Below are 14,173 nucleotides of genomic sequence, written 5' to 3'. Positions count from 1 at the left end.
TCCCCAGCTTTCTGTGATGTTGGACCGGTTCTGCCCAAATCAGGGTTTGAAAGACTGCAAATAATAGCATTAATTTGGAGGATTTAGGGCAGGGGAATTTTACAAGGTACTTGGACCCCTCTCTTCCTCTGCTAATCTTAGAAAAGATTTTGATCACACCTTGCTTCCAACTTTCTGGATCACTTTGAAAGAGGATTAAAACGTAGTTTAAAACTGAGTTTATACAAGGCACTACATTTAAGTAGCTTCTGACAAGAAGTTTTTAAAAGCTCCTTAAGCAAGCACAAGCTTTTGAGTAGTCAGTGTGTTTTTACTTTCCAGATCTCTTAATTACCTCTTTCTGTCACCTTTAAAGGCACTAGTCTAGGCTGTTCTTAAGAAATGCTGTCGAACTGGCAGCTAAGATTCGTTTTCTTCCGATATGTAACCAAACTGACACTGTAGTTTGTTGTCTTAGAAATATTCTTAGGTATTTTTCCCAAAGTGGATTTTGAAGGTTCTTTGAGTAGATATATATGTTGTGTTGCTTTAAAAAAAAAAAAGTTAAAAATGTATTTGTAATGTGTTGTCTTCTTCAAATATCCTTTAAAATTTATTTAGTAATAAAGTCGGAGTAAATAGGCATTCCCATCTTTCTAGTTATATTAGCCAGCAGCTGTCAAGTAACTGGAGAAAGAAAGGGTTTCGTTTCTCCTCTTAAGGCTTTTTCTGAAAAATTGAAGGCTGTTTTTTTTCTTTTGATGGAGGAGCCAGTGACTCATTGATCTGACAGTCAACCTGTTAGATTGTTGTTTGTGTGTGTTCTTAATAGTTGTGTGAATTATGTGCTCCTTTGGTAGTGCCCAAGAACGAGTGGTCAAATACATTCTAATTACATAGATCTTTTTGCTGAAAATGAAATTTTAAAGTTTCACATGCAGCTAGTTAACATCTCCTGTGTTATTACCGGTTAGAGTTGTGAGAAGTACAGTATTTGAGACCCCCAAAGTCACCAGTTTGAAGCTTTAAGAATGTAATTACCATCTCTGTAGAACAAGGCTAGTAATAGAGGTTGCTGGGTGACAGACAATATCAGGTGTTTATTTGTAAAAACACACATACCAATTTAGGTTCTTTTAAAAATAAAATTATTATATTGTTGCTCAGTCATGTCTGACTCTGCAACCCCATGGACTGTAAACCGCCAGGCTCCTCTGTCTATGGAATTCTCCAGGCAAGAATACTGGAGTGGGTAGCTGTTTCTTTCTTCAGGGGATCTTCCCTACTCAGGGATCAAACCCAGGTCTCCCACACTGCAGACTGAGCTGCCCGGGAAGCACATATTAAAAACTTCAAGCTGCCTGTGTAGATATTAAATAAACTGCTTTAAGAGAATCTTATCCCTGTAGAGTCCTTGAGATAGATCTTAGTTTCTCGATAAAATTTCATTAATGGTTAATCAAGAGATCATTATCCTCAAAGTTGAATAATATATGAGTTACCTTGAAAGTAGCAAAATTATTATGTCTCTGGGATCGTGCAAATTAAATTATTGTTTTAAATAACTATGAAAATAAGTAAAAACACCTATGGCTTGCAACTTTGGTAAGACTATAAAGTCAAAATAAATCTACAAAATAAGATATACAGTAAAACCAACACAATTCTAATTAACATTAACTTTTATGTGAGAGATGATGTTTTGCCAAAATGAAACTATTTCACAGAATGCCAGTGGTCTGACCATAAGAGCATGGATTCTTTTACCTTTAGCATGTCTATTCACTGCTTACCAAGTGGTGTCTAAGTTCTTCCACTTCTCTAAGCTCCAGGAAAATCTCTTTGTGCAGCGTCCTTATAAGGCTTTCAAGTTGAATGCATCATGTGCAGGTTAAATGTTTACATTCTTACTATCCTTCTAGAAACATGTTTGATTGTTGGTCTTGGTGCCGATTCTGGCCACTTAAGAGTTGCATCACATTTGGCAAGTTACTTAGCTTCTCTGACCCTTAGGTTTCTCACCTGTAAAATAATGATAAAAAAAAAAATAGTGCCTACTTCATGGGTCTGTAGTGAAGAATAAGTGCTACAGTCCATAAAAAGTGCTTAGCACAAATCTGGCACTTGCATCCTCTTATTTGGCATCCACTCGGTTATAAACTCAGCCAGGATCCCTGAAACTATATGGATAACTCGTTTGTAAGCTGGTTCTCCAGGGCTGTGCTGTCTGGGACAGTAGCCACTCTCCACACTTGCCTATTGATCATTTGCAATGTGACTGGTGCAGCTAAGAAACTGAATTTTACATTTTATTTAATTTTAATTAACTTCAATTAAATATCCATGGTTAGTGATTACCATATAAACAGCACAGACCTAGAGTATGTTGTATGGATGTTATTGTTAAATTGAAAACAAAATTTATGTTGTCTTGGAGAACTTGAGCATACCTGAGAACATGTCAGTGGGCCCGTTTTGGAATCCCTTAGTAATTCTGTGGTGATTTGGCAGTTATTTCTCTTCTGCTGTCCTTTTAGTTCTGATATCTGTTTACCTTTCAGCATTGTTTTCGCCAACCCATCCTGAAACTTGGCAACTGCAACATTATTTAAAGGCAATTCATCAGGCACGTTCACACTTAGGTTGTCTATGAAAACTCATTCCAAGCTGACATCTCCTACTGAAATTGCTATTTACTTCTGCCAAACCATTCACAGATCTCTGTGCAGGAACAGATGTTCATTAATGTCCACTTACCTGCAGTTATCTGCAGACAACTTTGAAAGTAGCCAGCTTCTTCGATCTTATGGTCTTGAGGAAGGTTGAAGTTTAAAGGAAAAATGCCTTGCAAACAGGAGAAACTCATGAAATGTTTTTTAAGTGATATAGTAGCCTATATTTACATATATTTAATATGCATGCAAGATGCTTATGCCATCTTATTAATGTTGTCTTTAATATTTGAAGTAAACACTGATCTGTGTCTATATATGTGTCTATTTGGAGGACTTATGTTAATTGTGATGATTTTGCCATTGATCATTTTCAGGTGTTAATTATCCTTCTGGAAGCTCCCCTTTTTGTATTTTCTTAGTCCATAGTGTCCAAGTTGTAAAATCAAATAACTATCTGAATGAATTACTTGCATAACTCCTATTTTCAGATAACTGTCCTCAGAGAGATTCAGGACAGAACCCTGTGTCCCAGGGAAACAGAACCCTGTTTCCAAAAGAAAATGGATAAGCTTCTTGGAATGTAGGTTAGAATAAGAACCTTCCACTGACTTTTTGTTTTAACACTTTTACTTTCTACTTGTGAAATTCAGATAAATTAGCAGAATTAAAACCATGGATTACTTGATGGTGTACCCCACCTCTAAGTAAGAACAGAAAGGAGCGAGTTCCTTTTTAAATAAATTCTATAATAAAATTTTGTATCAAGGCCATCCTATTTGAAGGAAGAAGTAAAATTCATGAGAGGTGATTTTTCATTTCAGTTAGTAGGAGTTTATTTCATTTTGGTAATTATACTATGCTGATTTTTTTTATCTTCTCATATTACTTTTAGGTTTGAGTTTACACATAAAAAACAATCAGGTGGGGCGGGCCAGTATGGAAAAGTGATAGGTGTACTGGAGCCTCTGGACCCAGAGAACTACACGAAGTTGGAGTTTTCAGATGAAACATTTGGGTCAAATGTACCAAAGCAGTTTGTGCCTGCTGTGGAACAGGTAAAGATGAACAAACAAAAAAAAGCCTTTATTACATTAAAAGAAATAAAAAACGTTGTAGTAGATATCAAATCATATTGCTATCATGTCTTCTGTGGTTCAGTTTTGTTCCAGTTCTGCTTCTTCATCTGATTAAGCTCTCCATCTGGTTTAGAATCATTAAGTTCAAGAGCTATAAATATAAGCCAAGACAATGAGAGGAAATCATTCTGTTTCTGAATCATAGTTATTACATTTCTCGATAAATTGAAACTACTTGATTGATTATAATTAGTAATTGAAATTTGTAGTAGTCGTTAGGAGTTTGTGCAAGTTTTACATGTAGAACCCTTGTAGTAGAATGGTCATGCATTAAGATTTCCAACACCTGCGTGTGTTGTCATCTCTGCTAATGATTAATATGTCCTTGGGTAAATCAGTGTTCAGAGCCACTTTCTTTTGTAAATTGAGCATACAGTACTTAATCCTGACCCCCTCACAAAATCAAAGATTGGATAAGACTGACACTTCTTTGGGAATTGTGAGGTGCTTTGCACATATAAGGGGTTATTTATGTTTTGGTGGCTTTCTACATCATTGGTTTTAAGACTGCTATAAACCTTTAGCAACTGTCTATTCATAAAGATTGAGGTTATTTTTTAAAATCTTTTAACTTAGTCTTTATTAACAGATCATGATTTTGGTTTTAGCATTAATTTTGGTAACAGTTTTTGTGATTAGTGTATTTCATCCTTTATACTTAATTTCAACAAAACAGTATTTTGTCATTCACACAAATGAATGTGTCATTCACACAAATTTAAATTATCTTTTATTCTCCAAGATTAACATAGGTGAAGGAAAGCTTAGATATTTTACAGCATTCAGAGTTAACAGTTTCAAAATGTCAGAAATATATTGTACTACATGTGCAACTGTGTAAATTAACTTGAATCGTAACAACTCTACAAGTATTTAATGAATGAAAAAGAACTGCACACATATCAAATTGCACTCTTTAAATATTTATAGCTTATTGTTTATCAATTATATCTCAATAAAGCTGTGTCTTAAAAGAATTGCTTTGGAAAAATGTTTTAATTTTAGTTCTTACATTGTGTAGCACAAAAATTATTATGTAGTGGTCTGCCAGTGAGTCAGAGCAGTGATAGGTATAGAGTAGGAGCTTAAGACACAGCTGTTGATAAGATGTCAGTTTTGATTAAAGTTTTACTTTAGGGAATTTCTTAGATTTGCCTTTCCTCTGTTTATGCCTTGTAAAATTAAGATCATGCTGACTCTATAATGTATCACAAGAGTTTAGTAATTCTTGAATATTAGGTTATGAGAAAGTGATTGCTTATCTACATTCCACAATAATAAAGCTTAAATAGGCTGTTCAATTTTAAAGAAATTTTTTTTAAAAAATGAAATATACATGGAAATGTTAAACTTCTGAATACTAAAATGTTTGAGGGTTTTTCTTAATGCACCTGCAAGTGAAGAGACACTCAAGAAGCTTATTCATTAACAGGGGTTTCGGGATGCCTGCGAGAAGGGCCCTTTGTCTGGTCACAAGCTCTCTGGGCTCCGGTTTGTTCTGCAAGATGGAGCACATCACATGGTGGATTCCAATGAAATCTCTTTCATCCGCGCAGGAGAAGGTGCTCTTAAACAAGGTATGCTGCGTCTGGCACCTGCCACATGGATGAGCCTGTTTCCCTAGTGGACCATCAGAGCCCCAAAAGGTGGCACTGTGCTGCTTAGGTCTTCCTCCCGACACCCTCCACTGCTTCTTCCCCCTTCCCCTGGGGCGGCACACCGGGGAACAACGAAGGTTCTGGACAGGTGTTCATAGGATCAGTGTGAGGACAGATCACTATGTTTTCTTTTTTACAAAACTAAGATCCTACTTTGTTCTCTTCAGTTATCTGGTATTTTTCATATGTTTAAATTTGTAGATAATCTGTAAGCTGTATTTTTAATAAAGAAGACAAATGCTTAGAATTTTAAGAAATATTTTAAAGAAACTAACTATAGTCATGCTATTTTTAGTAATTTATTCAGATGCCAGAAAATCTATAAATTTGTAAACAGTTTTTTCACATATGACATTGTAGGCTTTTAGGCATTTGAAAGAATTTAGTAAACCTTATTCTCAGTGCAGATTTCTTACTAAACTGCTAAAACTGTCAACCTTTCTCACAAGGATAATAATGTGTATTAAAACCCTGATGATACCAGAACCATAAGCAGTTGCAGGTGTATTTGATTGATTGCTTGTAAGAGAGAAAAGCAAATGACACAGCAGTTAGACAGGGTTATTCAACAAAGGAATTTTAAGTTATAACTGAAAGTCAAAAAATTCATTGCGTTTGTCATCTCTTCCACATCCATTATATGATAACTCATTAGTTATGTCCAGAAGTGTGTTTTCACAGAAAATTACATTATAATTCATAAAACATTCATAAATATTTTTATCAAGGTCAAAATGGACAGCAGAAAATTCTAACACTTCATTTCCAGGCATTCAGAGAATCAGGATTTTATTGATTTTGTTTGAATTTTGGACTTGGTTATTTTTAGTCTGTTTGCATCTGTGATTAGGTGTGGGGCAATGGCTGGAGAAGGATTCTTATTTCTTGACCAAGCCGCTAATTCCTTATATTACTTAATGGGAGCCATTAGTTATTTATTTCATTTCCTAGTTGTAAAAGAGTAAAAGAATCCTTCATTTTCTTTATGCCAGCTAGCTGTCTAAAATGCAGTTGAAATCTATGATCTAGAAACTTTGTCACAACCTGACAATTGTGTTAATAGGAAAAGGGAAATAAAGTCACAAAGTAAGATTTTATTAGGCATGATGGAGGAGGAAATGGCAACCCACTCCAGTATTTTGCCTAAGAATCCTGTGGACAGAGGAGCCTGGTGGGCTGCCGTCTATGGGGTCGCACAGAGTCGGATACGACTGAAGCGACTTAGCAGCAGCAGATTATAACACCTGCCTTTTGCCTTCAAAGGTGTTTACCACTTTGATAAGTCTTAAATTGACAATTTAGTTGTAATCACTTTATATTTTTCTCAGCTTTATTGAGGTGCAGTTGACAAAACTGTGATATATTTTAAGTGATGAATGCATTGTGATACTTTTTTTAATATAGTTAAGACAAATTAGAAATCACCAACTATTCTATGCTGGAAATAGGCAGCTTTCCTGGATAGAGATTGCATAAAGCAAGATAATTGGTAAAATCAATAAAGAGCATCATGCCTTTCAGTTGTACCTATATGAAATATAGGTGAATGTGGATTAGATGTCCATAATACACACATATGTATATCCATGAAGAAAATCTTTGTGTCTATGAGTATTAATTAGACAGGTATGTACCATTTAGTTTTTAAATGCTTAAGTGTGCAGATATTCTTAAGTGTGATTGATTGCCTGATGGGGATGCAGAGGAAAAGCACTAGATGATAATAGAACTGAGGAGTATTGTGGGGGTTTTTTGCCAGAAAAATATGTGCAAATAAACAGGGTGCTAGCATGAAAAAAGAGTTACTTTGCTGTTTCATCATCTGATTCTTTTTTCTCCATGATTAAAAGATAAAAGTGTAAAAGAGTAAAACAAATTTTACTGGGCTGGGCTCTTAAGAAAATCATCTTTTCATACACATACCTCCACTGATTATCATATGAGAGTTTTAAGGTGGTAAATGTTGATAATTGAGCTTAATATCAGATTAACTTATACTTTTGAACTATTCTATTATCAAAATTGGGAGAAAAATAGTTCATGTTCTCATATGTTTTTAATTTTAAAAAGAGAAAACTGGAACTATATTCAGTCACAATTTAAACTTTATCCCTGAAATTAATCAGTGATGTAACTAAAATGGAAACATGAAATTAAATGTTCTTTCAGGGACTGGTTCACCCCATGGATGTTAACCATTACCATCATTTTCTTTTCTTAATTTTTCATTTTCTGCCCTGGTCTTAGTTGCAGCATGCAGGATCTTTGATCTTCGTTGTCGCTGCAGGATATTTTTAGTTGTGGCATGTGGGATCTTTAGTTGTGACAGTCAAACTCTTAATTGCAGCATTCAAACTCTTAGTTGCAGGATGTGGGATCTAGTTCCCTGACCAGGGATTGAAGCCAGACCCCCTGCATTGGGAGCGCAGTCTTAGCCACTGGACCACCAGGGAAGCCCCACCATCATTTTCTTCGGCCAATATTTAGACCACTGTGCTTGGTCTCCCCCAAACATTTAATTTGTTTAATTTAATTTAACATTAATTAACATTTAATTTAATTTAACTCTATAGGAGAAATAAAGGCGTACCCAGGGTTACATTAGCTCATTTTACTCATCATTGTCCCTTTTTTGATCTCCTGGGCTGAGTTTGAATCCTGGCTCTTCTTCATACTTAACTCTGTGGGAATGGGCATGTCCAGCTGCTTGCAGACAGTAATTCCACACTATTAAATCAGAATGTACTTAAACATTGCATAGGCTTCCAGGTGGTGCTAGTGGTAAAGAACCTGACTATCAGTGCAGGAGACATAAGAGACACAGGTTCGATCCCTGGATCAGGAAGATCCCCTGGGGGATGGCACAACAACCCAGTCCAGTATTCTTGCCTGGAGAATTCCATGGACAGAGGAGCCTGTCGGGCTGTAGTTCATGGGGTCACAAAGAGTCAGACACGACTGAAGTGACTTAGCACACAACACACTTGCACATATGTGTTTGGGGACAGTGAAAGCTTATCCCTCTTCCCTTCACATTACCTTTGACCTGTTCCATGCCACCCATCCCCAGCTTTTTGTCTCAGAGAAGTCACAGTAACATTTATTGATGACGTTTGTGCTGTGTACTAATATTATGCTAAGTACATGAATTATCTCATCTTCCACAGTGACCTGATGGTTCAGAAAACTGAGACTCAAGAGTAGTTAGTCAAATGGCCCAAGGCTCCATGTTAGCTAGTGGTGGAACTGAGACTCAAACCCTTGCCTGGGTCCTAGCCCTTGACCACCTCCTCTCAAAACTCTTTGGCATCCAGCGTGATGTTTTCAGCTTTATCCCTAGTGGACTGAAATAGAAACATCACCACTTCTGCCCACCACTTTAGACTTAAAGGTCTTGTGATGGATGGTGTGGATATTTTCACTTCCTGCTATCCTACTTCAGGGAAAAATTGCTTTTAGGACTTGGCTGCCATGTGACTATTGAAAAATGGCAGGATGAATTAGCTCTGGAGTCTTGTCATTATGGAATGGGATAGAGAAAAGCATGAAGAAGGGCAAGTGAATCAGAAGGTGGATTTAGGAAGAAAGAAGAAATTAAAAGGAGAGTGGGGGAATATGAAACAGAATTGGACAGGTTACCCTCAACAGTTAAGGGATGGACACTGTATACTTGGCCCCTTCTTTCCCTTTAGAATATGATGACTCTTTCACACTTGAGCTCTTTTATTATTACTGACCTTTTGAAAACACTAGATATATGTAACTAAATATGTCTGTTCACACCCGTCTTTCTGGGTACCTCTGTGTGTGTGCTCAGTTGTGTCTGAGTCTCTGCAACCCCTTGGACTGTAGCCCACCAGGCTCCTCTGTCTGTGGGATTCTCCAGGCTAGGATACTGGAGTGGGTTGCCATGCCCTCCAGGGGGTCTTCTCAACCCAGCGGTTGAACCTGCATCTCTTATGTCTCTTGCATTGACAGGCGGGTTCTTTACCACTGTAAAGAAGGGCTTCCCTGGTGGCACAGACGGTAAAGCGTCTGTCTGCAGTGCGGGAGACCCAGGTTTGATCCTTGGGTTGGGAAGATCCCCTGGAGAAGGAAATAGCAACCCACTGCAGTACTCTTGCCTGGAAAATTCCATGTACTGAGGAGCCTGGTAGGCTACAGTCCATGGGGTCACAAAGAGTCAGACACAACTGAGCGACTTCACTTTCACTTTCTTTACCACTAGCACCACCTGGGTTCTGCATTAATTACATTTATTTAGAGCCAAGGAAGCCCAGCCATTGTGGTAACTAGAAGAAATAGAGATGCTTCTACAGTCTAGAATTTTTCGTCTACTGCTTTAGATGTCTGCATAGAATTCTGCAGGGCCTCATTAATGACACTGAGGAATCTGCAGAGCTCACTTATATCCCTCTTTTGAAATCAAAACTCACTGATTAGGACTAATGAGTCAGAGGTAGGTCTGAGCTAAGATATGATTTGAACTAGAAAATATTTCAAAGAAATACAAGTATATTAAATGGCTGTTCTTCTAAGTATTGCACTTAAGTTAGTAGTATCTTTAGAACAAGTGCTTTATGGCATATACAAGAATAATTGCTGACTATTATAAACAGAATTGATGCTTGGAAAATTAATATTTTTTTGAAAACTACTTGTCACCTTTTCATGCTTTGTTGAAAGTCTTTTATATGCTGCTTGTTTATTTGGGGCCGTGCCGGCTCTTCGCTGCTGTGAGGGCTTTCTCTAGTTGCAGTGAGAGGGGCTGCTGCTGGTTGTGGACACAGGCTCCTCACCGGGAGCTTCCCTTGTGGAGCGCGGCTCTAGGCTCCCCGGCTTCAGGACTGCAGCCTGTGTTCTCAGTATTGGGGCCCACGGGCCTAGTTGTTCCGTGGCATTTGGAATCTTCCCGGATCAGATCAAACCTGCATCCCCTGCATCGGCAGGCAGATTCTTACCCACTGTACCACCAGGGACATCCTGCTTCAAGTCTTTAAAGATAGTCCATCCAGTCTGAGGCTGAAGTACTATCCCACACTGTCATAATGTCCATATTAAATTTGAGTGTTGGAAGTTACATTCTCTCCACATTGTTACATTTCTTCCTTAAGCATCTGTCACAGTAAGAATTATTCTGGTTATGTACTAAGTGGGACTAAAAAAAAATAAGTGTAGATATACACATTGGGGTATAGTGCTTAAATGACCATTAGCATCTCAGCCAGTGTCTTTATTTTGTAGGTGAAGAAACTCAATACCTGGATCGATTGTGTTTTTCCAAAAGGCATGTCACTTATTAGAGGCAGAGTAGAAAGCAGAAACTTGGATTTCTAGCTCTCAATCAGGTATTGAAATTGTTTAGCCTAGACAGATCTCAGGCCTGACTTGGTTATTGTCTCCAAGTATAAATGTCTGCCAGGAACCAAAAAGAAAGGGTTGATTTACCTAGGTCAGAGACTCAGCAGCTAGTGAAGGATCTCAGGAAGAATTAGTGACCCTTAACTCCTTAATTTACGTGGGAAAGGACTTTACTGAATGTTGTTCTAAGACCCCTTTTATATTATTCTCTGCCACCTCATGATTTTTAAGGATAAAAATATGGTAATGGACATACTAATATTAGAATTAAGTGTTGTCTTTCTGGAAGTTCCATTTAAAAGAGTGACTGCTACTGCCGCTAGAAAAATGAGTCCAGATCAAATATTTTAGTATCATTTGTGTGTGTACCTTTGGGAGAGCACTTTCCATCTCCTTTTTGTACATCTGGATAAGGAAAGAGTTCCAGTTTGTTTAAAGATTAATAAACTGATGTATTATTTATTTTTTTAAACCCCAGCCCTGGCAAATACAGCATTATGTATTCTTGAGCCTATTATGTCGGTGGAAGTTATAGCCCCAAATGAATTTCAGGGACCAGTGATTGCAGGAATTAACCGACGCCATGGGGTAATCACAGGACAAGATGGGATCGAGGACTATTTTACACTGTATGCAGATGTAAGTACTGTCAGTCACTGACAGCCTTGCTTTTATTATCCACAGGAGAAAGTCAGGATTAGCGTTTGTGTTTGGAAATTGTAGAGCAAATTGGCACATTTCCCTGCCTATTTGAGTGTTGAATTTGTGCTTATATATGTGTGCATCAATTTCTATAATTTCCTGTTAGAGCATCTCTTTAAGTGTAAAAGGTAAAAATGAGATTCATTTCATGTAGGCCTTTTGCATGTCATTTTCTTAGATGTATAATTATCTATCTTCCTCCTTAGAGCTTTATTTACATGGCTGTTTTCTTATGTTCTCATTTATTAGGATAATATTTATCTCCTTTGCCTTATTTAAAGTTCATGGGAGAAAGGGTTTAGTCATATTACCTAGGTCTCCTAGAAGACATTTCTGTGGGCATATCATTGAGGAGTCCAGAGGAAGGTTGCATGAATAGTCACCTTTTCACAGAAGAAACACTCAGAACTTGAGCTGCGGCCGTGGGAGTGGGGATGAGGTGGGGGGCCGTCAGTGGTGTCCACTCCGCGAAACTGAAAGATCGATTTGCTAGTTGTGACTGTCAAACGAAATTATCTTCAAATGGGGTTTCTACTCGCAATAAAACAAAAATAAGCTTTTCCTTGGCTTCTAATTCTTTTAAACCAAGAGTTACTAGTAGAAACCTGAGTCTAGAGGAGTTAAATGGCTAAGGCTTCTGTGTTTTTCTCAAATATTTTCCAGTAGGCCATGCTAAAGTATTTACTGTGTTTGTTTTCAGGTCCCTCTGAATAATATGTTTGGTTATTCTACTGAACTTAGGTCATGCACAGAGGTAAGCAGGTGTTTAAATTTTACTTCAGTGCTCTTCAAGAGACCATCCTACAAAATGATCATTTTTGTGAAATCTTGGCTTTGCATGACTTTCTTTACTTGATAGTTTTTGGAGGTCTGGTTTTTTAAAATCTTTTTGATTTTGTTTTGAACCCCCAGGGGAAGGGAGAATATACAATGGAGTATTGCAGATACCAGCCATGTTCACCAGCTACACAAGAAGAACTCATTAATAAGTATTTGGAAGCTACAGGTCAACTTCCTGTCAAAAAAGGAAAAGCCAAGAACTAATTTTTCTCACTTTGTTGACGAACTTTAACTGTATCTGCAACTTTGGATACTTTGATGGATTCCAGTGGAATAAATTCAGGCTGAAAACAAGTAACTTTAGAAGCCCTTCCTATATATTCAGGAGTTTCTATTATGTAAAGGTTAATTCTGTGTATATCTCAACTCTGTTGATTGGTTTTATACCTCAAATAAAATATGGTTATTATTGAAATATATTTAATATTTATTTGAGAGAGGAGACTTATTTCTGTTCTACTTATAAGCTTAGAACATGTATAAACGTGCAGATTTTTCAGCATGAGAATTTTCAGGATACAGAAAAGCTGAAAACAGTAGAAAGAACAGCCACATACCACCCGTCTAGACTGAATAGTGAAGTTTGTTAAGAGTGTTTGTCAGATAATTTGTCATATCTGCTTTCTGTTTGTTGTCCATCTGTGTCACATTCTTCCATTCTTTTAAAAAATTTTGTTTTGCTGAATACTTGGAAGTGAATTGCATATATCCTATGATACTTCTTGAAGTGTCACTTTTTTTTTTTAAGAGTGGGATTCCTTTGTGACAACCTGGATGGCCCTAGAGGTTATTATGCTAAGTGAAATAATTTAAAGACAGATACTATATGATTTTACTTATATGTGGATCTACAAATCAAAACAAATGAACAAACATGACAAAACTAAGTCTCACAGATAACAGAGAACAGAAAAGTAGGTGGTTTTTTTTTAAACAAAAAAGGATTCCATATAATCTTAATGAAGAACGTTTTTCAGATTCTTCATTGGGTTATTAAAATGCTAGCTAAATTTCTAGCTGTTTTATATAGAGCTGATGGCTTCAGCTTGTGGCTTATACACATTTGTAACTGCTTGTTTTCAGGGGCATAAATGTTACTTTTTTGCAGACCTGTGAGGTAAAAAACAGACCCTTTCATATGTTTGTCTGTGTTCATTTTAATGTTTCTGCAGTTTGGAAATAATAAAATACAACTCACAGGGTTGTTGGGTAGTCTTTTTCATCCACGCAGTAAATGCTAGTTGAATTTGAGTCTGTTGGAATGTACCACATACTGTGTTGAGATTATGAAAGACAAACGCTAAGCTTTTGTTTCTAGGGTATATTGGACTTTGCCAGGAGTTCTACCATATTGTTCAGAATTGGCTCCTCCAAAAAACAAGAATATCTCACAGGAACCCATCCAAGACCGGAACCAACTTCTTTTGTTGACTCAGTTTGGTTGTAGTTGGTAAAGACCACATTACCAGCCAAAGTCTGCAGAAGGAAAAAATTAATGACAGAGTTTATAAATAAGGGTTTCTTTTATACTGCTCTTAGGATAATTGTTGGATAATTTAAAGAAAGACAGTATTATTTGTGTTGGAGAATGGTAGCAGTGCTAGACAGTAGTATCACCCTGATTCCCAATTTAAAAATTACTTGTGGAGCTTTAAAAAAATATCCAGGCCAACCCTTAGGTACCACTGCTTCTTTGGATCAAAATCAAAAGTTTTCCAGTGTGTCCTAACGCACAGGCACGGTAAAGCCCCCTGCAGTATCACCTGTACTCCAAAACATGAACGTTCACGTGTCATATTGTTAATATTCTCTTGTGTGATGT

At 37.1% G+C, this 14,173-nt stretch overlaps 1 protein-coding gene across 1 annotated transcript in view; it reads left to right on the top strand.

The window, feature by feature from the left end:
• Nucleotides 1–13,555, top strand: part of GFM1 (G elongation factor mitochondrial 1) — a 49,413-nt gene extending 35,858 nt beyond the window's left edge. Inside the window, exons 14-18 of the mRNA XM_065942213.1 lie at nucleotides 3,547–3,709; nucleotides 5,223–5,367; nucleotides 11,288–11,448; nucleotides 12,212–12,265; nucleotides 12,424–13,555. Coding sequence (XP_065798285.1) covers nucleotides 3,547–3,709; nucleotides 5,223–5,367; nucleotides 11,288–11,448; nucleotides 12,212–12,265; nucleotides 12,424–12,555 — 655 coding nt within the window. The 3' untranslated portion in view covers nucleotides 12,556–13,555. The remainder of the gene's footprint in view (nucleotides 1–3,546; nucleotides 3,710–5,222; nucleotides 5,368–11,287; nucleotides 11,449–12,211; nucleotides 12,266–12,423) is intronic.
• The last annotated feature ends 618 nt before the right edge of the window (nucleotides 13,556–14,173 follow it).

Source organism: Muntiacus reevesi, chromosome 8, assembly GCF_963930625.1.
Source record: "Muntiacus reevesi chromosome 8, mMunRee1.1, whole genome shotgun sequence".
In the NCBI taxonomy this organism is placed as follows: Eukaryota; Metazoa; Chordata; class Mammalia; order Artiodactyla; family Cervidae; genus Muntiacus; species Muntiacus reevesi.
The sequence above is the reverse complement of the archived record's forward strand: the minus strand, read 5'-3'. Positions and strand labels throughout refer to the sequence as shown.